This window comes from Dipodomys merriami, unplaced genomic scaffold (assembly GCF_024711535.1).
Source record: "Dipodomys merriami isolate MVZ:Mamm:240054 unplaced genomic scaffold, mDipMer1.0.p SCAF_48, whole genome shotgun sequence".
Classification (NCBI taxonomy): domain Eukaryota; kingdom Metazoa; phylum Chordata; class Mammalia; order Rodentia; family Heteromyidae; genus Dipodomys; species Dipodomys merriami.
The window spans coordinates 3,851,824-3,877,729 of record NW_027206046.1 but is presented as its reverse complement, the minus strand read 5'-3'; the positions used below and the strand labels follow the sequence as shown (position 1 = coordinate 3,877,729).

Here is a 25,906-nt window from a genome sequence, read left to right as displayed (position 1 = left end):
GATTTGTGTGTTGTTTTTTTCTATCCCAAAGACAAGCTTACCAATGTTCAGAAGTAAACAGTTTGCAGTGAAAAGAAGATTTAGTGACTTTCTGGGTCTTTATGAGAAGCTTTCAGAGAAGCACTCTCAGAATGGCTTTATTGTCCCTCCTCCACCTGAAAAGAGCCTAATAGGTAAGCCTGTGGCCTTCAGCTCCACTTGGGTCTTTTCCTTTGTGTTCCTTCTGTGTAACACTCTTCCTGCTCAGTGTATGACACAGACTACTTCAATTAGCAGCATGGAGTCTTGTGATTAGAACAGAGACATTTTAGAACTTCGTAATGTAAGAGAGGGTCAGCATGTTTTGACATGTTCTCTTTCCTTGGGTATAGTAGGGGACTCTGATTTTAGCTCCTGGTTTTATATTATTATCCAGAGTCTTTTTCTTTTTTTCTTTTTTTTTTGTCAGTCACGTGGCTTGACCTCATGGCCTAGGCACTGTCCATGTGCTCTTTTGCTCAAGGCTAGAATTCTGCTAATTGGAGCCATAGCACTACTTCTGGTTTTGTGATGGTTAATTGGAGATAAGCGTCTCATGGATTTTCCTGCCCTGGCTAGCTTTGAACCTTGATCCTCAGATCTCAGCTTCCTGAATAGCTACAATTATAGACATGGGCCACTGGTGCCTTGCTTCAGTCTTTTCCTTCTTCTTTTTTTTTTTCCCCCAAGACTGAGACTCAGATATCTGATACTTTCTCTCATTGGCTGACACTCTGCTACCTGAACCATACCTCCAACCTCCATTCTCTTTTTCTTATTTTCTACAGTTTTGTTATTTTCTAATGTTTACTAGGCACATACTCTCCCACTTGAGATGTATCTTAATCCTTTCTGCTGTTTTCGAATGGACTTTTACATTTTTCCTGGTGTTGATCTTAGGTCTCAGTCCTCTTTATGTAGGACCCCCCCCCTCCCCCCATGTAGCTGGGACTACACATGCATGCTACTACATCCAGCTTGGTTGTAATGGGGTCACATTAATGTTTGCTTGGGCTTACCTCCCAAATTCTCTCCTTAGTAGCTTGGATTATACATATGAGACATGTCTGGCTCTAATTTTGTCATTCAGACTAGGCCTTATTATGTATTATATATTACAGGCTGGCCTGTAGCCTAGTCTGGCCTTCAACTTGAGTTTTTCTATCTCTGCCTCCTGAGTGCTGGGATTACAGGCAGGTTGCACCAGTCACTGCAAAGAGAACTTCTCTCTCCTCTCTGCTTGCTGTCTGTTCTGTGTGTCCTCTCTCTCCTCTACTCTCACTCTCCTTTCTTCTTTCTCCTCTCTCCTCCCTCCCACCCCGCTGCTAAGGATCAGGTCTTTCATACATTAGGCACGTACTCTACCACTGAGCTATATATTAAGCATCAGGAATCTTTTTTTGTTGTTGTTGTTCGGTCATGGGGCCTGAACTCTGAGCCTGGGCGCTGTCCCTCAGCTCTTCAGCTCAAGGCTAGCGCTCTACCACTTGAGCCACAGCACCACTTCCAGCTTTTTTTTTTCTGCTTATGTGGTGCTGAGGAATTGAACCTAGGGCCTCTTGCATAAGGCAAACACTCTACCACTGAGCCACCTTCCCAGCCCCACGCACCAGGAATCTTATATAATGGCTAGTCCCTCCAAATTAAAATGTTCTAACTTGGTTTAAGGAACCGGACAAACTTCCTATTCCCATGGAGTGATTAATTGTTCTCAGAATTTCATGGCCTGTTGTTGTTGTTGTTTTATTTTTAAAGAAATGTATAAAAAATGTAAATCCTAGAGTTTAGAACCTTCAGTCCTTGGAGACCAGTTTAAAAAATGACTCTCACCAGGTGCCAGTGGCTCACGCCTATAATCCTAGCTGCTCAGGAGGCTGAGATATGAAGATCACCTTGAAAGCCAGCCTGGGCTAGAAAGTCTGTGAGACTAATCACCAGAAAAATTGGAAGTGGCACATTGGCTCAAATGGTAGAGCACTAGCCTTAAGCTAAATGGAGCTGAGGGACAGTGCGCAGGCCCTGAGTTCAAGCCCATTACCACCAACACCAACAAAAAGGCCCTCATGTAAATAGACCTTTGTCATGCCTTTTCATGACACTGAATGGTCCCAGGTTTTATCTTGTAAGGCCACTCTTGTTGCCTTGCTTCCTGATGGTTTTTCTTTTTTATAATGAACCTTTTATTGTTGTCATGATTTCTAGTAATTTTGCTTCTTAAATCCTATCCAAGGCATGACAAAAGTAAAAGTTGGAAAGGAAGATTCTTCTTCTGCAGAATTTCTCGAAAAACGAAGGGCTGCTCTGGAAAGGTAGGTGCCTTCCAGCCGTGTTCCTGAGTTACCTTGAGAATGAGTAAGAAGTTGGAATTGAGATTTAATTACACAGTGTGTGTATCTTCCTGGTTTCTCAGTGTTACCTTGTCATGTACTGTATTCTCTTCATTCTCCGTCCTGAGGAAATAGTCATGTTTTCCTTCTTCGGAGATCTAATATGAATGGACCTGAGTTCTCTTTTGACCAGATACTTTGGTGGCTTTTAGAAATGTGAAGAACAGCTTTTTTTTTTTTTTTTGGGGTCAGTCATGGGTCTGAACTCTGGGCCTGGGCGCTGTCCCTCAGCTATTTTTAGCTCAAGGCTTGCATTCTACCACTTTAGCCACTGCACCACTTCTGGCTTTTTCTGCTTATGTGGTGCTGAGGAATTGAACCCAGGGCCTCATGCATGCAAGGCAAGCACTCTACCACTGAGCCACCTTCCCAGCTCCACAAACTTGAATATACTTACAAGTAGAGTCCTACTTGTGTGCCTTATCTAAGGATATTTTAAAGTTGTAAAAGTACAGTACCCCTGCCAGTACTTTCTGAGGCCAATATCAGCTAATCAGGTGATAACTCTTTACCTTCTAGGTACCTTCAGAGAGTTGTGAACCACCCCACCATGTTACAGGACCCTGATGTCCGAGAGTTTTTAGAAAAAGAAGAGGTTAGTATTGTACAAAACGTAATATCATTATTTATATTGACTTCTAGTGAATAAAAACTAGGTCAACCAATATCTGAGCACTTAATATATCTAGCTCTAGCCTCTATCCTAGTTTAATGTGAGCAAGAGCAAGTACTTTTCAGAATAAAAGCAGCTCTGCCTATAAGCAAAAGAAGTCATTGTGGAGATCAGTGGCAACCTAGGTCAAACTGGTAGTTCCTTGACATGACTTTTATAAGCTACCAGTTGGTTCAAATTGAACGCATGTTTTGTGCGAGGAACTGAGGGCCATTGGGTAAGAAGCAGTTATCAAGAACCATAGAGCTGTGCTAAGTGCTGGTGGCTCACGCCTCTAATCCTAGCTACTCAGGAGGCTGAGATCTGAAAATTAAGATTTGAAGCCAGCCTGGGCAAGAAAGTCTATGAGACTCTATTCGCCAATAAACTACAAGAAAGCTGTAGTGGAGCTGTGACTCAAGTGGCAAAAGAAGCTCAGGGACAGTGCCCAGACCCTGAGGTCAAGCCCCAGGACCAGCCCAAAATGGAAGGGAGGGAGGGAGGGAGGAAGGAAGGAGGAAGGAAGGAAGGAAAGAAGGAAGGAAGGAAGGAAAGAAGGAAGGAAGGAAGGAAGGAAGGAAGGAAGGAAGGAAGGAAGGTAGCAAGATAGCCTGGTCCTGTTGGCTCATGCCTATAAACCTAGCTACTCAGGAGGCTGAGGTCTGAGGATCATGGTTCAAAACCAGCCCAGGCAGGAAAGTCTGTGAGACTCTTATCTCCAATTAACCACTGAAAAACCAGAACTGGTGCTGTGGCTCAAGTGGTAGAGCATTAGCCTTGAGCTGAAGAGCTCAGGGACAGCACCCAGGCCCAGAGTTCAAGCCCCACAACTGACAAACACACACACACACACACACACACACACACACACACACGCATGCACGCACGCACAAAAGAATTGAATAGACTACATCTGTACAGTATGTTTTCTATTCTCATAAACAGAAAATATAGAGGAATATTAGTGTGTGGAAGCATATTGAGTTATAAAGAGTAAAATGTAGCTGGGTGCTGATGACTTACACCTATAATCCTAGCTATTCAGGAGGCTGAGATCTGAGGATTGTGGTTCAAAGCCAGCTTAGGTAGGAAAGTCCACGAGACCTCTATCTCCAGTTAGCCACTAGAAAACCAGAAGTGGCGCTGTGGCTCAAAGTGGTAGACCACCAGTCTTGAGCAAAAGAGCTCAGGGACAGCTCCCTGAGTTCAAGCCCCATGACTGACCAAAAAAAAAGTGAACTATGAAATAGCATATAAATATGTAGAAATACAGATGTTATTGAGAATCAAAAGGAATTAGACTAAACTATGTCTTACCTTAAACCAACAAGGAAGGTAAGTCAGGATAAAACTATTACTTATTTTCATATTCTTCTTTAATTTGCACATTATTTTACTAGTACTAAATATATGGGAATTATTTTCCTCCAAATAAATATTTTAACCTGGTACTGGTGGTTCACATTTGTGGTTCCTTGCTACTTAGGAGGCTCAGATTTGAAGGTCATGGCTCAAAGCCTGTCAGGGCAGAAAAACCTGAGAGACTCCATCTCCAATTAACCACCAAAATGCTGAGTTGAAGGCATGGTAGGGTGCTGTAACCACAAAATCCAAGCAAGAGCCTCAGTTCAAGCCTTAGTACCAGCACAAAAAAAATTAAGATAATAAATAAAATGTTTTCTCTTTTTCTTTTCTTTTTTTGGTCATGGGGCTTCAACTCTGGGCCTGGGTACTGTCCCTCTTCAGCTCAAGGTGGACGTTCTACCACTTGAGCCACAGCACCATTTCTGGTTTTCTGGTGTTTTATTGGATGTAAGAGTCTCATGGACTTTCCTGCCTAAGCTGGCTTTGAACTGAGCCACCGGCGTCTGGCTAATTAATTTTTTTTTAGGGGGTAGGGGTCTGGTCGTGGGGCCTGAACTCTGGGCTTCGGCGCTGTCCCTCAGCTCTTCAGCTCAAGGCTAGCGCTCTAACACTTGAGCCACAGTGCCACTTCCGGCTTTTTTCTTTTTGCTTATGTGGTGCTGAGGAATCGAACCCAGGGCCTCATGCATGCAAGGCAAGCACTCTACCACTGAGCCACCTTCCCAGCCCAATTAATTTTTTTTTTTTTTTTTCTTTTTGCTTATGTGGTGCTGAGGAATCAAACCCAGGGCCTCAGGCATGCAAGGCAAGCGCTCTACCACTGAGCCACCTTCCCAGCCCATACAGCATCACTTCCGGCTTTTTTTTTTTTCTTCAATTAATTTTTTTTAATGCTGTAAAACTTAAAATTCTGCTTCTAAGTATTTCTAAACCTTCCTTATTTCATACCTCTAGAGCAGAGTTTGTCTTCATGGACACTGGACTGATAGTTCTTTATGATGGCACCTGTCTTGGTATTATAGGATGTTTGAGTTCCCACTAGATGCCAGTGCCTCTACCTCCCCAACTGTAACAACCAAAGTCATCTCCAGATACTGCCAAATGTCCCCTATTGTAGAAAATTTGTAAAATCTTGCATGCTAAAATCTAACACTTTAGTGTAGTTTGCTGTCTAAAAATAGCTTCATACTGAGTAAATTATGCTCTTGGTCTTACACATTGGTTTGATGAAGAATAACATTGGAATTGAGTCATACTGTAACTTCAGACTGTCTTAAAACTTTGGACAAGACAAGTCCACTTGTTTGCAGAATTTGTTGATCCAAAGGAGTGAGAGTGAGTGTGTGTGTGTGTGTGTGTGTGTGTGTGTGTGTGTGTGTGTGTGTGCGCGTGTGCGCACGCGTGCGCGCTTGTGTGTACACACATGCATGTGTCCAGGCACCTCTCACTGTTGCTTGGCTTTTTCACTCCACGTAAGCCTGCCTCTATTTCTGGCTTTCTGGTTATTTAGAGATAAGAGTCTTACAGATTTGTCTGCCCAATGTGGCTTCAAACTTTGATCTTCAGATCTCAACCTCCTGCGTATGTAGGATTTGTAGGCATGAGCCATGGGTGCCCGGCTCCAAAGGAACTTTGACTTTTAACCAAAGTGTACTTGCTGTTTAAGCAACTCATGCTTAAGTAACAAACACAGTGTCCATATGTAGTCCCCTAACCCTCATTCTATTTTCTTTCTGCAAATGACATCGAAAGCTGCTATTTTTATTGCTTCTTTTAACATAGTTTTTTTACTTTTCTTTCTGCACATAAGCTTTAAAGTAGCTGCTTTAAAATACAACAATCTGTAGTTCAAATAATTTGCTCAGCAAGTCTTGGGCATGCCATCTGATGGATACTAATTCTTCTGAACCTGAAATAGGGGCAACAGATAACTTGCCATCCCCGCCTTCTTGGTCTTGTAGCTGCCACGTGCTGTGGGTACCCAGACATTGAGCGGCGCTGGTCTCCTTAAGATGTTCAACAAAGCTACAGATGCTGTAAGCAAAATGACCATCAAGATGAATGAATCAGACATTGTAAGTAGCCCTGGGCCTCTCTTTTCTCTCTACCCCTCGAACCCAGGGCCTCATGCATGCAAGGCAAGCACTCTACCACTAAGCCACCTTCCCAGCCCAGAAATGGGGAAATTTCTGAGATCAGAAACTTTTTTTTTTACTCCAATTAATGAATAGACCCTTTGAAAACCCACTAAAAAGAAACTATGCCATGTAGCTATTGAAGAACCCTCCATTAAAGCTGTGGGCTTGTGTTTCAGTGGTTTGAGGAGAAGCTCCAGGAGGTAGAATGTGAGGAGCAGCGCCTGCGGAAACTGCACGCTGTGGTAGAAACTCTCGTCACCCACAGGAAAGGTAACTCCTCTGGAATGCACCTGGCCTGGGACAGAGGGTTCAGTGAGCTGGTGAGAGGAGGGCATGCTGTTCCCAGGCCTCGGCCAGCCAAGTAGAAATTCTCGGCCCACCTGGTTCTTGATGTTCTGATTACAAAGATGTCCTGATCTCTTGGCGTGAGCATAACCCAGCCTCTGTGGGTTTGGATGTGCCCCTCAGGAGGGGTGTAAGCAGTCCGTCCTGGTACACAGTGACTAGGGAGGAGGGCTTCTATTGACCGAGTTGGTGGCTTACATCCAAAGCAGTGGCACACGCTCACCTTGTGTACATGTGGGAAAACATTGTCTCCTAACCCTTCATCTTTCTTTTTTAAAAATAGTTTTCATTGTTAGCTATACAGAAAGGTTACGGTTACATAAGTCAAGTAATGAGTATCCTTCCCTCACTCCTAGATTGTCCCTCCTGTCCCTATCCATATGTTGTATGGTTCATTTTCAACACAGTATCTAGCAAGTACCACCACTTCATGTGTCATACGTTCACTTCTCTTTTTTGGGGGGGCCGAGGGGGTGGTTGTGTGGCTTGAACTCTGGGCTGGGCACTGTCCCTGCGCTTTTCAGCTCAAGGCAAGCGCTGAGATTTGCTTAAGAGCTAGTGTTATTTTCCAAGTTGGAAAGCTTTTTCTTCTCTGACTTACACATACTGATATAGAAATCTAGAACACACTCCACTAGCGTAAGTAAGCCCTGTGTATGAGTTGGCAAAATGGCCCTGGGGCTTCTTGCCTTGATCTAAGAGTGGTTTTTAGTTGCTTATAATTTAGAAGTACTGAGGATTGAATTTAGGGCCTCCAACATGGGCAGTGCTCAGTTTATAATTTTTTGTGTGTGATACTACAGCTTGAACTCAGGGTCTTTCACTCTCTTGACATTTTCGCTCACAGCTTGTGTTTTACCATTTAAACCATACTTCCAGTCCTGTTTTGAAATTTTAAGGGCAGAGTAGAGGGAGAAAAGTATTCACTAAAGACTTTACAATCTGTCCCTTTACTGAAAAAGTTTCCCCTGCTTTAGATCATGAAAGAGTATTTGTGTGTCTCTCTTCCTAGTAGACAGGCTATACAATTAGTTCATCAGCCTTAGCATAAAATTGAGTCATTCCTTTGACTTGTGGTTCTCTATGAATATTGGAACTGCATCTTTCACCTTATGAAACGTACAGGATTGTGGATCAGAAGTCCTAGGAAGTCCTAAAATTTCTGAGATTTAAGAAAAACTTCGTTCCCTTTAAGAATAAGAAGACAAAGCCGGGCGCTGGTGGCTCACGCCTGTAATCCTAGCTACTCAGGAGGCTGAGATCTGAGGATCGCGGTTCAAAGCCAGCCCGGGCAGGAGAGACCGTGAGACTCCTATCTCCAATAAACCACCAGAAAACCGGAAGTGGCGCTGTAGCTCAAGTGGTAGAGCGCTCGCCTTGAGCTGAAGAGCTGAGGGACAGCGCCCAGGCCCAGAGTTCAAGCCCCACGACCGACCAAAAAAAAAAAAAAAAAAGAATAAGAAGACAGTTGGGAGCTGATGGTTCCCACCTGTAATCCCAGCTACTCAGGAGACTTAAGATCTGAGGATTATAGTTTCAAGCCAGCCTTGGCAGTGATGTCCAGAAGTGGTATTTCTCAAGTGGTAGAACACTAGCCTTGAACAAAAAAGCTCAAGGACAGTGCCTGGGGTCTCCTGAGTCAGGACCAGCACCAAAAGAAAAAAAGTGCAAGAGATCAACACATAAGAGTGGGTACCCTTCATCCTGTTCCTGTGACTAGGCTACATTCTGAATGGTAGCCTATACTATAAGGTGCCTGGGCTACATGGAGCCCCATTGTTGAGACCAGCTGCGCCCAGCTAACTGATGTGTCCCTTTTCCTCGTGAGATCAGGGCGGGTCTCTGCTGTCTTTTCCTCCTTCCAGAGCTTGCACTGAACACAGCCCAGTTCGCTAAGAGTCTAGCCATGCTCGGGAGCTCCGAGGACAACACGGCCCTGTCACGGGCCCTCTCCCAGCTGGCTGAGGTGGAAGAAAAAATTGAGCAGCTGCACCAGGAACAGGCCAACCACGACTTCTTTCTGCTTGCTGAGCTCCTGAGTGACTACATTCGCCTCCTGGCTATCGTCCGCGTAAGCTGCTCCTTCTTTCCCTTCTCCCCCTCTCCCCTTCCACCCCGATTGAATTTGTCTCTCCTTTGCTCTCCCCTTTCCCAAAAAAGTTTTACCTCCTTTTGGCTTATAAATGCTTGTAACATTATCCACTCTCCAAGGTATCCTGTAAAAATCACCCCACCTGTTTTAACTGTTAGCTAGTTATTGTTGAGTTACTCGGAGGCCCACTGCCAGTTTCCTAGCTGCATGTGGAGAAAAGATCACTTGAATTTATAAGTAGCCCCCCCAACCCACCCCCTTCTTGTTGAAGCTGGACCATGTCCTCTGTGCTCCTTTCTTCAAGCAAGGCTTAACACAGACCTGGCTGTCTTGGCCCCCTGGAGCAGTGACCCCCCCTCGGTCCTTTGGCCTTTGCTCTGGTAGGAGTTCTTGCTGGCTTCCACCTGTCCCTCCAGTGTGGCCAGTCAGGTAACTACCCAGAACCGGCTTGGCATTGCATGGACGAGTGTGGCCAGGGGGCGCTGAGAGGGCTTGTCACCACAGCCCTTCCTGTGCTGTGCCCACCACACTGGTGACCCCGCAGCCTCTGCCCCTCAGGCCAAACATCTCCCTTTTTTTTCTGGGTGACCAAGGCAGTCTGGTTCTCCAAGCTGGCAAGCAGTTATGAAAACTTGACGGGGCAGCAGTATTAACTCTCACATGGCCTCCCCAAAACAGAGGAAAGAACCCAGAGCGGCTGGTGCCTGCCCGCTAAGGGCCTGAATCTATGCCTGATTCAACTTGGGATCAGGCTGTGTGAGCCTGGGAGTTGGAGGGGTGCCACTCCCAGCTCCCCATTCCCACCATATCTCCCTTGAGGGAGCTTCTGTGTTGTAGCAAGCATCTGAGCCGCCACCATAGCGCTCATTTCCACTGCAACACAGTTGCTTGAGATAACCTGGGAGATTGTTCATTGTGCTCTCTCTCTCTCTCTCTCTCTCTCTCTCTCTCTCTCTCTCTCTCTCTCTCTCTCTCTCTCTCTCTCTCTCTCTCTCTCTCTCCCCCCCCTCCCTTTCTCTCCCCCCTCTCTCCCTCTCTTTCTCTTTCTCTCTCTCTCTGCTTTTTTGGTTGTTGTTTGCTGCTAACTCCAGAGTGATAAGGAAGCTTAAAAAAAAACCTACTGTAGAAGTCTTAGAACTGGTCAGACCACTTAAGACTGACTAGCCATCCCTGGGAAGAGCTGCATGTGGGGAAGCTTTCTGAGGGGCATTGTTCACAGGTCCCTGGAGAACAGACTCTTTGGATATGACCCCAGGCAGGCTGTCCCTTTAACAGGAGTGAGAGGCCTGTCCCTGGACAGGCCTGGGGCTGCATCCTGCCAGCTCCTCACTCTTCAGAGACATCACTTTGCTAGATCCCTAACAGTGGGATTGGAGAGATGAGGAGATGCTTCCTTTCTCTACCCTTCCCTGAACCTGGACCACTGTCAGCCCAGTGAGATAGGTCTTGTATTCTCCATGGATTATCCAGTCACCTTTCCCTGATCCTTTGACACTGTGATAAACTGTGAAGAAATTGTACTGGAAGCTGAGTGCTGTTGACTCATACCTGTAATCCTAGCTATTCTGGAGGCTGAGAGCTGAGGATTGTGGTTGGAGTCAGCCTGGGTAGGGAAATCTGTGAGACTCTTTATCTCCAATTAATCAGCAAAGAGCCGGCAGTTGAACTGTGGGTCAAATAGTAAAATACTAGTCTTGAGCAAAAAAAGCCCAGGGACAGCACCCAGGCCCTAAGTTCAAGCCCGGGGACCAGCACAAAAAAAAAGAAACAAGGCCGTGGAATCTCAGTGACAGTTCTAGGGAAGGTGAATTTGGTGGCATTGTACTCCCTACAGTTTAAGCTTTGGCAAAGGCCCACATTAAAGAAGCCTAGGAAAGGCAGGAACTTGAGCAGAGAGTGGAGCCAGGGGAACAGCGCTGGGACGCTGGCTCCAGGCACTGTCTGGGCTACCCCTTAAGGCCTCCAGCATGGATGTGGGGTGGGGCTGCTCAGTCAGGCCAGCCATACCTTTTCTGGAAATGCTGATTATGTTCAAAGGACTGGAAGCAGGAAAACCCAGCAAATAGATTTGGGTGCCCATCCGAGAGGCCTTGAGAGCCTAGCATAGGCAAGTGTGTGCTTGAAATGGAAGTAGTATGCCCTTGGTTTACATAACGAATCTCTAAGCAGCCCTAGGCTGCTCATGCCTATAGTCCTAGCTAGCTACTCAGGAGGCTGAGATGAGAAGATTATGGTTCAAAGCCAGCCAGGGTAGGAAAGTTGAGATTCTTTTATCTTCTGTTACACACACACGCACACGCACACACACACACACACACACACACACACGAGGATTGTGGCTCAAAGCCAGCCAGGGTAGGAAAGTTGAGATTCTTTATCTTCTGTTACACACACACACACACATACACACTCCCTAAGCCAACCCTATATGCTACCAGTTGGAAGGTTCTTCCTTGCATTAGACTCCCCTGGCATACCTCCTAGGTCCCTGGCTTTATGTTACAGTACCCTGCTTGTTTTCCTAGTACCCTGTACTTATGTCTATCTGTAATTATTAACATAGAATGATGGCCCTTCACCTTAGAGGACTTCAGGAAAGCAGGACCATGAGTTTCACTCCTACTGTATCATTAGTCCCTGCCCGGGGTGCTCAGCACGTCACAGACTCACTTCTTAAAGGGAGCAGTTAGGGAGCCAGAGTCTCGGGGGGCCTGGCATGAGGCCACCTACTGTGCTCTTTGCCACCCAGCCCTGGGAGTAGCATGAAAGCCGCATGGCGCTGGCCCACACCGCTTGGAGAGGATCTTCCCAAGCTTGTGCTTCTAGACACTAAATTTCCCAGCCGGGCACTAACACATGGCTGCAGAACCTGCCCTTGCTTGGTCCTTCCATGGCATAGCTGCTGGGAGAGCCCCCCGTGGTCCCCCCACCCCTGGCAGAGCCAGCCAAGCTGCTGAAGCGCTCTTGCGCTCTGCCCAACCTCTGCCCCACAGGCTGCCTTTGACCAGCGCATGAAGACATGGCAGCGCTGGCAGGATGCTCAGGCCACCCTGCAGAAGAAGCGGGAGGCCGAAGCGCGGCTGCTGTGGGCCAACAAGCCTGACAAGCTGCAGCAGGCCAAGGACGAGATCACAGAGGTGAGCCTGGCCCCTCCCCTCCTCCTCTCTTTGCTCCGCCCACACTTGCCATCTTGGGCCAAATCGCTGGATTCTGGCCAAGGGGTTTGGAAAGGCTATTTCAGTGACTCAGTTAGGATTCCTGGGGAGAACGGAACTGTTTTCTGCAGTTTCCAGTGTGCTCCATTCCAGAGCTCTCTAGAAGTCCAGGCTTGCCTTGGAGAGCACAGGACATCTTTTCTGACCATCTTCAAAAGGGGCCTGCTGGTCTGTGATTGACGTGTGAATCCCCTATGCCTCTGGTCCTCTCCAGAGGGACAGGCAAACACAATGGGCAGTTGAGTCTCCTGTGTCCACATGTAAAGGCTTAAGAGCCATGCTGTATTATTTAACCATCCTGTCTCTCCTCTTTCTACCCAGTGGGAGTCTCGGGTGACTCAGTACGAGAGGGACTTTGAAAAGATTTCCACAGTGGTCCGGAAAGAAGTCATACGGTTTGAGGTAAGCTAGAAGACCCTTCTTTCTCCCTGTTCTTGTGCATAGCTATCGCCTGTGTGTACACGTGTGCCCATGTTGTGTGTACACTTGCGTGCTAGATTTTGGGGCATGCTGGCTGTCTTTAATTTGTGGCTGGACCAAAGCATTAGACACAGAAATAAAGCTTGTAGCTGCCATATCCCCTGTCAGCCCCCATCCTTCCCTCTCCCCTCCCTCCTGCCTCCCTCTAACGAAGCTTCCTTGAGCACTGGCTGAGGCAGTTTGGCTTGACACTGCAACGGCTTCCACTGCTGGCTCTCCTGTTGGAGGCCATGTTTGCCTGTGGTCAGCAGCAAATACCACCATCAAGTCAAAAGGAGAAGGAGCCACTGTCTGGATAGTCAGTGTAGAATCCCTGTCTCCTATAGAAAGAGAAATCCAAGGACTTCAGAAACCACGTGATCAAGTATCTTGAGACACTCCTATATTCCCAGCAACAGGTATGTAAGTTACGCCTGACCTTTGCCCCCATCTGCCTCTCTCACCCAAGGCCGGCTGTGTGCTTAAGAGCTCTGGTGACAAGTTGGGAAAGCTTGCTTCTGAGGAAGGAGGCCCGCTGCCATAGTGTGAGGCGTCTGACTGCCTTTGCTAAGCTGAGCAAGGGCTCCTCTGCTGCCCCGATCCCACAGCGAGTTAGCTCTTGAGGGCATATCCCATCTCTTCTTCCTCTGTAAATTGTGACTCTTCATCTTTTGGGCAACCATCTTGTGGTTGAGGCCGAGGCCCAATCAGTATGTGGGACAAGGGCCTGTGTGAGGCCCTCACTGACTTAGGCAAAGCTGTGACCTCCACAGGGGAACGCCCTTTGGGGTAGGACTGAGCTGCTCTTCCCAGCCTTGCTCATGCCCTGCAGACTCACAGACTGACAGTTTCCCTTCAGAGTGGCGAGGCCATCTGCTCAGCACACTTCCCTGGCTGTGACCCTTGGAGAATGCCGTGGCATGGTGCCTGCCTCCCCTCCCAAGCTAGCCTAGGTTCTGACACAAGGTGGGGCGCTTGCTTACTGCCCCCCCCCACTTCTTCACAGCTGGCTAAGTACTGGGAAGCCTTCCTTCCTGAGGCAAAGGCCATCTCCTAATGGACCAAGGATCCCGAGCCCACCTGCGTGACGCTGCCTTTTTATACTCTCCTTCCCGCCCCGTTCCCTCAACGGACTCCCGTGATGCCTCCTGCCTCAGCGGGACTCAGCCCTCCTCGCCCCACGGCCCAGCACTCACCCCCTCGCTCTAACCAATATTTCATTTAGCTTCCACATATATTTTCTTACCTAAGAGAATAGTTTCCTGCTTTAAGCAAAGACCTACAATAGGTGGTGGAATTAATGGGATAGAGGTATTGTATTGATATAAATATATAAATACAAATGTATATTTTTCAGGATGTGGTTTAGGAACTGGGAATAACGTTTTCTGTTACTCCTGATGGTGCCATGAAAAGATTATGTAATAAAAATATTTTGAAACCAGGTCACATGACTCGGAATGGTGGTACTTTTTGCTCTAGGTTGGGGAGCAAGTTGGGGAGCCACGTTGGAATTCTAATCAAGAAGTTGCACCGAGGCCAGGTGCTCATGGCTCAAGCCAGTCATCCCCAGCTACTCAGGAAGCTGAGATCTGAGGATTGTGGTTAGAAACCAGACTGAGCAGGGAAGTCTGTAAGACTCTTTATCTCCAGTTAGTCAGCATAAAGCTGGTAGTCCAATTATGGCTGAAAGTAGGAGAGCACTAGCCTTGAGCAAAAGAGCTCAGGGACAGCGCTCAGTCCCTGAGTTCAAACCCCACAACCCACCAAAAAAAAAAAAAAAAAACTTGTGCAAGTCTAGTGAGTTTCTTTCTATAGGAGCTCACGTGTTTTGCTGCTGCAGTCCTGGGAAACTTGGGTTTGTTTTTCTTACCTCAGCCACCTGGTCAGAGGCTCTCTTCAATCTGTCTCTTATTCCTATCTTAGAGAAGGAGTTTGTAGTAAGACAAAAACCTAACCCCCAAAGGAGACAGACTTTCTCTGATTCCATCATTGTGTCTAAGCTGTCTGGGCCTCTCCAGGTCTTGCTTTCTCATGACAAATCCTGTGTTCTGTTGCTGCCACCCCTCCACACAGGCTCTTGGGGAACCTTGGATATATTTCAGTGTGGTGTACTTGCTTAGAATATGCAAACACTTGGGTTCTATCTCCCAAAACCAAACCAAAACTACCACAGCCTTGACAGTGTTCCTGTTCAGCTTTATTGGGGCTTCTCTGCCTCAAGATAGGCCAATCCTAGGGCTCCTGAGTCTTCTGAAGTGCAAAGACTTAACTGTTGTGCCTGGGAGGGGGCATGCCAGCCAGAGCCCCCGAGTATGCTAAACACAAACCAAAGATGTTCTAGCCGGTTTCTATTGGCCAGGCCAAGAGGCCGGAGGCTCTGATTGGTCATGGCTGGCCTTCCCCTGCACCGCATCCATAGCTGCCTGAGCTACACTGAACAGAGTAGATTTTGATGTTCCTCTGTGGGGTAGAGATGCCAACCACCAGTCATGGGGCTCTTGCCACTCAGCCTCAGCACCCCGAAGATGCCACTGAGCAGAGGCACCAGGACCTGCTGGCCAGGGCAGCCGGGGGAGCAGCAGTGTGAGGTAGGAGAATACAGCAAACAGCACCACTGGCTTCTGGCACTCAGACTAGCACCAGGGGAAGTGCCAGGGCTGTAGGTAAAGTTAACCTCTCCTCCTCGCAGTACCCTCATAATCATTATCTTTGAATGAATTCTTCAAATCTTTCTTACTTGCTGGCATGTACATTAATAATATACAAATAACAATGCAGTCCCCCTCTGTATAACTAATTTTGTAAAATGTAAATGTGCAAATATTTTTTAATTTTTTTTTTAATTATTTATTTATTTATTTTGGGTCCGGTCATGGGGCCTGAACTCTGGGCTGGGCGCTGTCCCTCAGCTCTTCAGCTCAAGGCTAGCGCTCTACCACTTGAGCCACAGCACCACTTCCGGCTTTTTTCTTTTTGCTTATGTGGTGCTGAGGAATCGAACCCAGGGCCTCAGGCATAAAGGCAAGCGCTCTACCACTGAGCCACCTTCCCAGCCCCTGTACAAATATTTTTATCCTCCTATCACTCAACACTATTTTTTCCTAACCTGATACATCTTCACAAACTTTTATCTCTAAGGCTATATAATTTCAATGTTTCCAGAGAGTACCATAAATTTTGATTCATGCTTTTTTAAAATTCTTGTTTGAGAACAGGATTGTTTTTAATAACTTTAAATTTTATAGTGTCTACTGGGCATCAGTGGCTTACACCTATAATCCTAGCTACTCAGGAGGCTGAGATCTAAGGATCACAGTTTGAAACTAGCCTGGGCAGAAAAGTTCCTCTCAGGGCTGGGAAGGTGGCTCAGTGGTAGAGCGCTTGCCTTGCATGCCTGAGGCCCTGGGTTCGATTCCTCATCAGCACCACATAAGCAAAAAGAAAAAAGCCAGAAGTGGCGCTGTGGCTCAAGTGGTAGAGCGCTAGCCTTGAGCTGAAGAGCTGAGGCCCAGAGTTCAGGCCCCATGACCGGACCGAAAAAAAGAAACAAACAAAAAAAAAAGCAGTTTCAAGATTCTCATCCTATACATCCTTTATTCAAACTTACCATGTATTTATTGCATTTTACCTCATTTGCTTTTGATTTTCTAATCAGTCTTTATAGTATTTACATATTGGATTTTCAGAATCATTTGGGAGTAAGTTCAGACCAGGCACTGCATTACCCCAGAAACTCAGTTCTGTAAGAACAAGGACATTCTCAGAATTTTCAGTAATCAAAAGCAGGAAATGGGGGCTGGGAAGGTGGCTCAGTGGTAGAGCGCTTGCCTTGCATGCCTGAGGCCCTGGGTTTGATTGTTCAGCACTACATAAGCAAAAAAGAAAAAAGCCGGAAGTGACGCTGTGGCTCATGTGGTAGAGCGCTAGCCTTGAGCTGAAGAGCTGAGGGACAGCGTCCAGGCCCAGAGTTCAGGCCTCATGACTGGACCCAAAAAAAACAAAAACAAACAAACAAAAAAGGCAGGAAATGGTTGGGGTTTTTATTATTGTTACTTGTACAGCCTGAACTCATGGCCTCTTGCTCTCACTTGGCTTTTTTGTTAACAGATAGTGCTCTACCACTTGAGCCATAACTCTTGTCTAGCATTTCTCTGGCTAATTGGAGAAGGAGTCTCATAGACTTTTCTGCCTGGTCTTTGACTACAGTCCGGATTACAGGCATGATAAGCATAGCAAAAGAAGAACATTTCAACCCTGATATAATGTTGTATTTAAATTTGTCAACTTTTTTTTTTCTGGTCATGGGGCCTGAACTCTGGGCCTGGGCGCTGTCCCTCAGCTCTTCAGCTCAAGGCTAGCGCTCTACCACTTGAGCCACAACACCACTTCCGGCTTTTTCTGCTTATGTGGTGCTGAGGAATCGAACCCAGGGGTCTCATGCATGCAAGGCAAGCACTCTACCACTGAGCCACCTTCCCAGCCCCTTTGGGTTTTTTTTTGAGACAGAGTTTTTCTATGTAGCAAGGTTGGCCTTGAACTCACTATGTAGTTCAGGCTGATCTTAAATTGGTGATCACCCTGCCTCTACCTCTGGACAGCTAAGAATGTAAGTGTATGTTACTACATACTCTTAATGCAGAAGAGTTCCTTAGCCTTTCTTTGCTTTTTTTCTTTTTTTGGTCGGTCATGGGGCTTGAACGCTGGGCCTGGGCACTGTCCCTCAGCTCTTCCGCTCAAGGTGAGCGCTGTACCACTGAAGTCACAGAGCCACTTCCGGTTTTCTGGTGGTTAATTGGAGATAAGTCTCACGGACTTCATTGCCCGGCCTGGCCTTGAGCCGTGGTCCTCTGATCTCAGCCTCCTGAGTAGCTAGGATTACCGGCATGAGCCACCAGTTGCCTGCAAAAAGACAATTCTTTTGTAGAATGGTCCTTACTTTGGATTTGTCCGATGGTCGTACATGGCTGGTTGGCATGTTTCACATTAGAGGTTTTCAGCGCCTCTGCCTTTAATATGACATCCATTAGTCTTGTTCATGTTGACATTAGCTCTTATCGCTTGGCTAGGCTGACATGTCCTAGTTTTTGCATGTTGAGTACTATTTTCCTGTTTGTAATTAACATGTCCTTTGTAGGAAATGCTTTGGAAGCATGTAGGTTTCAGTTACGTAAGTCTGGTAGGATACATTTCTTTATGGACAGTGTCATCCCTTTCCTTGCTCTAGCATAGAGATATTTTGTCTGTCCATTCTCATAGCATCAGCTGGTGTTTGGTCCTGCCTGGGTTGCTCATTCCAGTGACTGAGCAGTGTGAGTCAGCACCATAGTAAATGCCTTCTGCACTTGCTACTGACCTTCTACTTTTCAGAAAAGAATCCTTCCTCCTATTAATCGCTTTGACAGCTGTCAGTACTAGGGTTTGATCTTGGCCTTGCGCTGCCAGGCAAGCCCTCTGCCACCAAAGCCATACCCCTAGCCTTGCTTTGATAGTATCAATTCTCAGAATGTCTCAGTTGCAGGCTCCTGTGTGTTGTGTGTTTGTGTGTGTGCACATGCATGCCAGTTATAGAGCTTGAACTCAGGGCCTAGAAGCTGAGCTTTTGTGCTCAAGACCAGTTCTCTACCACTTGAGCCACAGCTCTACTTCTGATTTTTTGGTGATCATGAGAGTCTCCAGTTGTCTGCCTGGGCTGGCTTTGAACCATGGTCCTCAGATCTCCTGAGGATCCTAGCCTCCTGAGTGGCTAGGATTACACACATGACCCACTGGTGCCCAGCTTCCTGAGTCCTTTTAACTTAAGTATTTTCTGGCATAACAAGATATTCCAGGGGTTGGAGGCATGGCTTAGTTGGTAGAGTGCTTAGCCGGTAAGCCAAAGCATCAAGTACCAAGTTCAAGTCCCTGTCTTGGAGCAAAAGGAAAGATATACAGGCTCATCTTAGGTCTTCATCCATTGCGGATGCCTGGCTTTGTATCTGTAAGCATCTTTTTCAGCTTCTGTCCTTTTGTTAGAACTCCTTCTGTCTGCAACAAGCATGCCAGCACATTCACCGAGAACCTCATAAACACTTCCTTCTGTGAGCCAGGTCCATGCAGACACTCTAAAAACACCCAGCTCACAGCACTGTTTTCAGTTGCAAGAACTCTATCTAATCACACTTATAATTCTAGCTAATCAGGAGACTACGATCTGAACATTGCAGTTCAAAGTCAGCCTAGACAGGAACGTCTATGAGAATCTTACCTCCAAATAACCAGCATAAAAAGCCAGAGTGGAGTTGTGGCTCAAATGGTAGAGTCCTAGCCTTGAGTAAAAACAAAAAATAAAACAACAAAAAAACCAACAACCTAACAGCACCCAGGCCCTCCACCAAAAAAAAAGAACAGAAAAAGCAGGACACCTAGAAACAATCCAAATATCTACCAGGAAGGGATAATGACTTAGTTTATGATTGGATTTAGTCATCCAACTGTGACTTACAGGATAGTCATACAGTCAGATCTTACTCAGCCACTGAAGGTGGTAGCTGCATTCCTTGTTGCTTAAAAAACAAAACAGGTTTTAGAATTGTATGTGTGATATGATCTACCTAGTAGATTTATTTATCCTACAAATGGAAAGGATGTTGATTGAATTGTGAGCTCTAATTGCCTCTGGAGATGGAATTTTGCATTACTTAACATTTTTGTGTCATTTTATAGTCCTTCAAATTGCTATGTATTATCTTTTGAATCAGAGAAATCAAATAAAGCTATTTTCACAATGGGAGAACAAGCTAGTGTATCATTTGAGGCCTACATCTTATGTGAATTCTTCATCATATATACATTATCTGACCAGTCTCCCAGCAGAAATGCGAGCCCAGTTCCTATGCATATCTTGGTTTGGTCCTTCTTGTGTCCTGTTACCTCTCAGATCGTTTTCCCCAGCATCCTGAGCAAGAACCCTTTAAGATCATGGATTCCGGGCTGGGAAAGTAGCTCAGTGGCTCAGTGGTAGAGTGCTTGCCTCATCATGCATGAGGCCCTGGGTTCAATTCCTCAGCACTATATAAACAGAAAAAGCCGGAAGAGGTCCTGTGGCTCAAGTGATAGAGCACTAGCCTTGAGCTAAAGAGCGCAGGGATAGTGCCCAGGCCCAGAGTTCAAGCCCTACAACCAACCAAAAAATAATAATAATAATGGATTCTGAGCTGGGTGCTGGTTGCTCACATCCTAGCTACTCAGGATGCTGAGATCTGAGGATAGAGGTTCAAAGCCAGCCTGAGCAGGAAAGTCCACAGGAATCTTATCTCCACAGAACCACCAAAAAGCCAGACATGGAGCTTGTGGCTCAAGTGGTAGAATGCTAGCTTTGAGCAAAAATGCCACCCTGAGTTCAAGCCGTGTGTGTGTGTGTGTGTGTGTGTGTGTGTGTGTGTGTGTGTGTGTGTGTTTATTATAATAAATATATATAATGGACTCTGGTGTTTCTTTTCTTGGTGCTCCTCCCCCAGAGGCAGCCTGCAGGTGTCTAGCTGGGACTATTGCCATGTTAGCCTGTGGAGCCTCTCATGCCAGATCTTCATAATATATTTTTGGCCAAAGTTAGGGTCCAACAGGCCTCACCATAGTTGGCAAGACTGAGGTGTAGTACTTGCAGGCTGCACAGGAGGCTTGCTATGGACAAGCCTTCATCCCTTTGGCCCTTACTTGCTGTGGATGTGGGACCGAAAGCTCTACCCACTCAAGGTAGCTCAGAGGAAGCCAGCTGCTCATCCTCCAGAGGATGAATGTTTGGGGCCAGAAAACCCCACAGAAAAACCCTGTGCAGTCTGAACTGGGCCTTTTCCCTAAAGAGCTGTAAAAACTGTTTCCAAATGACTGTCCCTTGAGCTTCAGAGCCTCAGCTTCCCCTTCCCAGATGAGTGGCTGCAGTGATGGCTGCAGGGGCCCAGCCAGTCCAGCCATCAGGTCCTTCCTTGTCAGTTCTTCAAATGGCCAGGCGCATGTGCAGGACACGGGATAGACTGTCCTGATAGCCTTTTGCCACGCTGGAGCTTGCTTTTATAACTGGGCATAGAACTGTCGAAGCCACCAGGCACCAGTAGGTCACACCTGTAATCCTAGCTCCTCAGGAGGCTGAGATCTGAGGATCGAGGTTCAAAACCACCCAGGGCAGAAAAGCCCTTAAGACTCATCTCTAATGAACCACCAGAAAACCAGAAGTGGAGCTGTAGCTCAAGTGATAGATCGCTCCCCTTGAGCTGAAGAGCTGAGGCACCCAGGCCCAGAGTTCAAGCCCCTCGACCAACACAAAACAAACCTGTCGAAGCCAGACACCTGTGACTCACGCCTATAATCCTAGCAACTCAGGAGGCTGAGATTTGAGGATCACAATTGGAAGTCAGCCTGTGCAGTCTGTAAGACTTACCTCCAGTTAACCCACAAAAATTTGCAAGTGGAGCTGTGGCTCAAGTGGTAGTGTTTCAGCCTTGAGAGAGGGAAAAAAACATTGTTCCTTTGCTCTGCTTCTAGTCAGAAACTAACAGCTATTTTTACTGTGGGCCAGACCCCACGCTAAACACTTGAGACACATGATGAGACACATATTACCCTCCTACAACTCTCAAAAGGCACAGAACGGACTTGGGCTCAGGGCCAAGGACACACAGGTGACCAGCGCAGGCTCTGATGAGGCCAGCAAGCCACGGCTCATCTTTGCTCAGACAGTACTGGATAGCTGGGTCCTGCGGGCCAGTCTGCCTGCCCACCAGAGAAGAATTCAGCCTCTGTGCCCACTGGCGCCTGCCGGCTGCAACCCAGGAGTTGTTTGTTTTCTTAACAGGGTTAACCAAACCTTCTGAGCAACCTCAGAGCCTCTGAAACCCAGCCCAGTGAAAGAGGGCTTTGTGTGATCATGGTGGAGGGTGGTGAGGGCCACAGCCAAGGTAGGAGCCAAAGTAGGAGATGCAGGCCAACCAAAGTCCGGGGTACAGAGTGCTCCCTCCCAACAACCACGGCTGCTGTCTGGAGCAGGGCTGGGCTGGGGACATCTGTATCTGCAACGCCTTTTGCTTGAGCTACGATCCTGTGGGGTCCGTGTACGCACAGGGACCTTCAGTGCACTCCCAACTAAAAGAGACTTCAAGAGCTGGGCACCAGTGGCTCACGCCTGTAATCCTAGCTACTCAGGAGGCTGAGATCTGAGGATCAGGGCTCAATGCCAGCTGGGGCAGAAAAGTTTTTGAGACTTATTTTTTTTTTTTATCAGTCATGGGGCTTGAACTCTGGGCCTGGGCACTGCCCCTTCAGCTCTTCAGCTCAAGGCTAGCACTCTACCACTTGAATCACAGCACCACTTCTGGCTTTTTCTGTGTATGTGGTACTAAGGAATCGAACCCAGGGCTTTATGCATGCTAGTCAAACACTCTACCACTGAGCCACCTTCCCAGCCCTTTGTGAGACTCTTTATCTTCCATCAATCACAGAAAAAGCCAGGATGGGTGCTGCATGCAGCTCAAGTAGTAGAGCATTGGCCTGGAGCAAAAAGCAGAAGTCCAGGGACAGTGCCCAGGCCCTGAGTTCAAGCCCCAGGAAGGCAAAAACCAATTCTTTCTTTTTTAAGCGAGTGGGGGATTAGAACACATTTCACAGTAAGACTCCTTGACTTGCTAAGTATTTTGAACTAAAGAGGACTGGAGCTGCAGGAGTGGTTCCAGGCTACCGCGTGGTGTGTTTCCAGGCCTTGTCAGGTACAAGGCCTTAGATTTGATCCCAGGCCCTGGAAAAGAAATGAGAGTAGGGGAAAGGAAGGGATGACGAAGGAAAGGAGAAAAAGAGATTGAAAGGGTCTCAGAAGGTCTTTCTGGTCTATTATCTTAATTTATCCCCTGAAGCTAGTCATAGAAACTGGATATTTTTTTCTCTTTCCCCAGAGTACAGATAGCTGTTAAACTTTGAAAGCTTATTCTCTCCCTTCTCCCTTGAACACTCCTTCTAGAAGGATCCTGTCCCATAGGGATGGAAGGCTGCACAGAGAGACAGAGGAGAATCTGAGCAGACAGACTTTGCTGTGTTTCCCTTAGTCTGTTAGCATTAGACCAGACCCTTTGTCCAATCCTATTTCCATACAGCTGTCTAGTCCTCACTGAACTTAAGCATAAAAATGGAGGGTTTTTTCCCCCTAGGCCTTTGTGCCTTCATTTCTGAAAGGTCCCATGTCACATAAAACTTTGGTTAAGCTCTTGCTGCTCTTTTCTTGCTCTTCTTTTCTAGCTCTCTCTGCTCTCTCTCTGCTCCAGCTCTTTCCTCTCTCTTTCCCAGCCACGTGGAGTGCCAACCTTGCCTGGTCCCAGCAGGTCTACTGAATAAACCTACCCCTTACCTGAATACCACGTTGAGTGCTGCTGTTCTTACCTCTCTCTCTGCTCTTTTCTAGCTCTTTCCTCTCTTCCCAGCTCTCTCTCATTCCCAGGCCTTTCCCAGCCACATGGAGTGCCAACCTTGCCTGGTCCCAGCAGGTCTACTGAATAAACCTACCCTTTACCTGAATAAAAAAAAAAAAAACTTTGGTTAAGCTGAGCATCAGTGGCTCACCTCTAATACTACCTACTCAGGTGGCTGAGATCTGAGGATTGCTGGTTGAAGCCAGCCCAGGTAGGAAATTCTGTGAGATTCTTATCTCCAATTAACCACCATAAAGCTAGAAGTGGAGCTGTGGCCTAAGTGGTAGAGCACTAGATTTGAGCACAAAAGCTCAGAAACAGCACTGAGTTCAAGCCCCAGGACCGGCACAAAGACAACAATCTTTCATTAAATATATTTTCAGGAGGGAACATGGCTAAAAGTGACAGATGGGGTCAATTAGATCAAAGGCAAGTTAGTATCATGGTAAAATCCTTTTGTACAATTTAGGTTAATACAAAAAAAAATTTTTTTTGGTTGTGGGGCTTGAAGTCTGGGCTTGGGCACTGTCCCTCAGCTCTTCAGCTCAAGGCTAGTGCTCTACCACTTGAGCCACAATGCGACTTCTAGTTTTCTAGTGGTTTATTGGAGATAAGAGTATCATGGAGTTTCCTGTCCGGGCTGGCTTTGAACCGTGATCCTCAGATGTCAGCCTTCTAAGTAGCTAGGATTGCAGACATGAGCCACCAGTGCCCAGATCGCTAATACAAAATTTTAAGCTTCATGATATATCGGTTGGCCATGTAATCCTAGCTTCTCAGAAGGCTGAGATCTGAGGATCACAGTTCAGGAGATGAGGGCTAGAATGTAGTAGCTCTTAGTAGGCAGACTGGGTCTTATTCTAAGTGACGTTCCAACAGTAGATAAGTCTTTCTGTTGAGAATAGAGAAAAGGAGGAGCCAGAAGACCAAGAGACAGAGGGGCAGGCATTCAGCTGGGTGATATAGGTAGAGCTGGTTCCAGGACGAGGAGGTTCTTAGAGCTGGGGGGGGGGGGGGAAGCGAAACCTCAGGGCTTCTCCTCCCTGCAGGTCATTTCCCTTCCAGGGACCATACCCGGATGTGGGAAGTTTCAGCTTCCTGATTCTGAGGCCCAGGTGTGCTGGAAGAAGAAGGTGGGTATTGGCAATGCCTCCTTGCTCCTTTCACGTCATCCTCTGAGTCTCTCTCTGGGGCAGGACTGAGAATAGAGATATTCTGCTCCTGACCCGAAGCACCTCTGCACTAGCAGGTGAGCCTGAGTCCCCCCAGCTTCAACCCTTCGTTCAGGCACTCTACTACCTGCTCCCCGCCCCAGCGTCTCCCACCAAGACTGAGCGCTTGATAGGTAGGTCCTTCCCTCATTCCACCTAACAGGGTTTGTAGGCGGCGTCCATAGGGATTCTTGCTATGTCCTTGCTCTAGAACTGAGAAGTGTAGGGGTGGGAAGAGGCCTCTCTAGCATATGGGATAAAGGAAGGTTCTGGATTAAAATCCTGCCACATGCCCAGGAAGATCTGCTCAGAAAGGGGGTGGGAGAGCGGCCTGGAGCCACCTTTCTCCTCCCACTGTTCACGGCCTGGATTTGTCTTCCTTTCCACACGCCCATCCCTCCAGGACAAGCCCTCAAGCCAGCAGTTCTTGGCTCAACACCTGTTCTGTGAAGGGCTCATCGAGGATGATGCTACTTTGTTTGTTTGTTTTTCTGGTCCTGGAACTTGAACTCAGGGCCTGGGTTCTGTCCCTGAGCCTCTTTGTGCTCAAGGCTAACGCTCTACCACTTGAGCCATAGCTCCACTACCAGCTTGTTCTGAGTAGTTTATTGGAGATAAGAGTCTCACAGACTTTTTTTTTGCCTTGGCTGATTTCGAACTGTGACCCTCAGATCTTCGAAGTAGCTAGGATTACAGATGTGAGCCACTGGCGCAGCACCGGCTTCTTTCCCTCCCTCCTTCCCTCCCTCCCTCCCTCCTTCCTTCCTTTCTTCCTTCCCTCCCTCCCTCCCTCCTTCCTTCCTTCCCTCCTTCCTTCCCTCCCTCCCTCCCTCCTCTTTCCTCCTCTTCCCTCTCTCCCTCCCTCCTTCCCTCCCCTCCTTCCCTCCCTCCTTCCCTCCCTCCCTCCCCTCCTTCCCTCCCTCCTTCCCTCCCTCCCTCCCTCCCTCCTTCCTTCCTTCCTTCCTTCCCTCCTTCCTTCCTTCCCTCCTTCCCACAGTCTCCAGCATTGTCCGAACTGACCTTGAACTTCTAGGTTCCAATGGTCCCTCTGGTCGCATCCTCCCAAAGCAGTGCGTATGGTCTTTATTTGCAGATGGTTCAGGTCACTCTCAGAGCAGAGCCCTGGGTCCCTAGTCTGCCTCTTCCTTCAGACTGGCCCGGGAACAGGTTAGCGCTGGAAGACATGAATGGATGCAGGAAAGGAAGGAGGAGGGGTGGGGGTGGACCCCGGGGAAGGGGCCGGGAGCCGCCGGGAGGGGCCCCACGCCTTCCCCAGGCTCTGACTCCTCCGGGGTCTCCAGGCCCGGAACGGAAGGGGTGAGGAAGGCAGGGACGCCCGCAGCTGGAGGCCAGGAGCCCCCGGGCCCGGGGACGCAGTAAGGGACAGAGGGCCTGCGCCCAGGAAATGTTTGGTTAATTGACTTTCTGCCGGGGCTGCTCCCCCTGCGCGGCGGCCCCACCACCAGCGAAGGGCTGGCGGGCACCGGGTGCGGGTCCCCCACGCCCAGGCTAATCGGGGCTCACAGCACCAGGCTGCGCCAGGAAACGCCCAGGGCGGGGCGGACCGGAGGGGCGGGGCAGACTGGAGGGGGCG

At 47.7% G+C, this 25,906-nt stretch overlaps 1 protein-coding gene and 1 long non-coding RNA gene across 2 annotated transcripts in view; one reads left to right on the top strand and one right to left on the bottom strand.

Moving 5' to 3' along the window:
- Nucleotides 1-14,120, top strand: part of Snx1 (sorting nexin 1) — a 38,618-nt gene extending 24,498 nt beyond the window's left edge. Inside the window, exons 6-15 of the mRNA XM_069995199.1 lie at nucleotides 32-173; nucleotides 2,249-2,327; nucleotides 2,925-3,000; nucleotides 6,384-6,497; nucleotides 6,737-6,830; nucleotides 8,771-8,976; nucleotides 11,991-12,134; nucleotides 12,534-12,614; nucleotides 13,019-13,090; nucleotides 13,678-14,120. Of these exons, the coding sequence (XP_069851300.1) occupies nucleotides 32-173; nucleotides 2,249-2,327; nucleotides 2,925-3,000; nucleotides 6,384-6,497; nucleotides 6,737-6,830; nucleotides 8,771-8,976; nucleotides 11,991-12,134; nucleotides 12,534-12,614; nucleotides 13,019-13,090; nucleotides 13,678-13,728 (1,059 nt within the window). The 3' untranslated portion in view covers nucleotides 13,729-14,120. The remainder of the gene's footprint in view (nucleotides 1-31; nucleotides 174-2,248; nucleotides 2,328-2,924; nucleotides 3,001-6,383; nucleotides 6,498-6,736; nucleotides 6,831-8,770; nucleotides 8,977-11,990; nucleotides 12,135-12,533; nucleotides 12,615-13,018; nucleotides 13,091-13,677) is intronic.
- Nucleotides 14,121-22,253: 8,133 nt separating this feature from the next.
- LOC138808922 (uncharacterized) lies at nucleotides 22,254-25,815 on the bottom strand. Its single transcript, XR_011366641.1, has 3 exons — nucleotides 25,333-25,815; nucleotides 24,176-24,299; nucleotides 22,254-22,437 (listed from the first exon to the last, which is right to left on the bottom strand). It is a non-coding gene; the product is annotated as an uncharacterized lncRNA (long non-coding RNA).
- Between the last annotated feature and the right edge of the window lie 91 nt (nucleotides 25,816-25,906).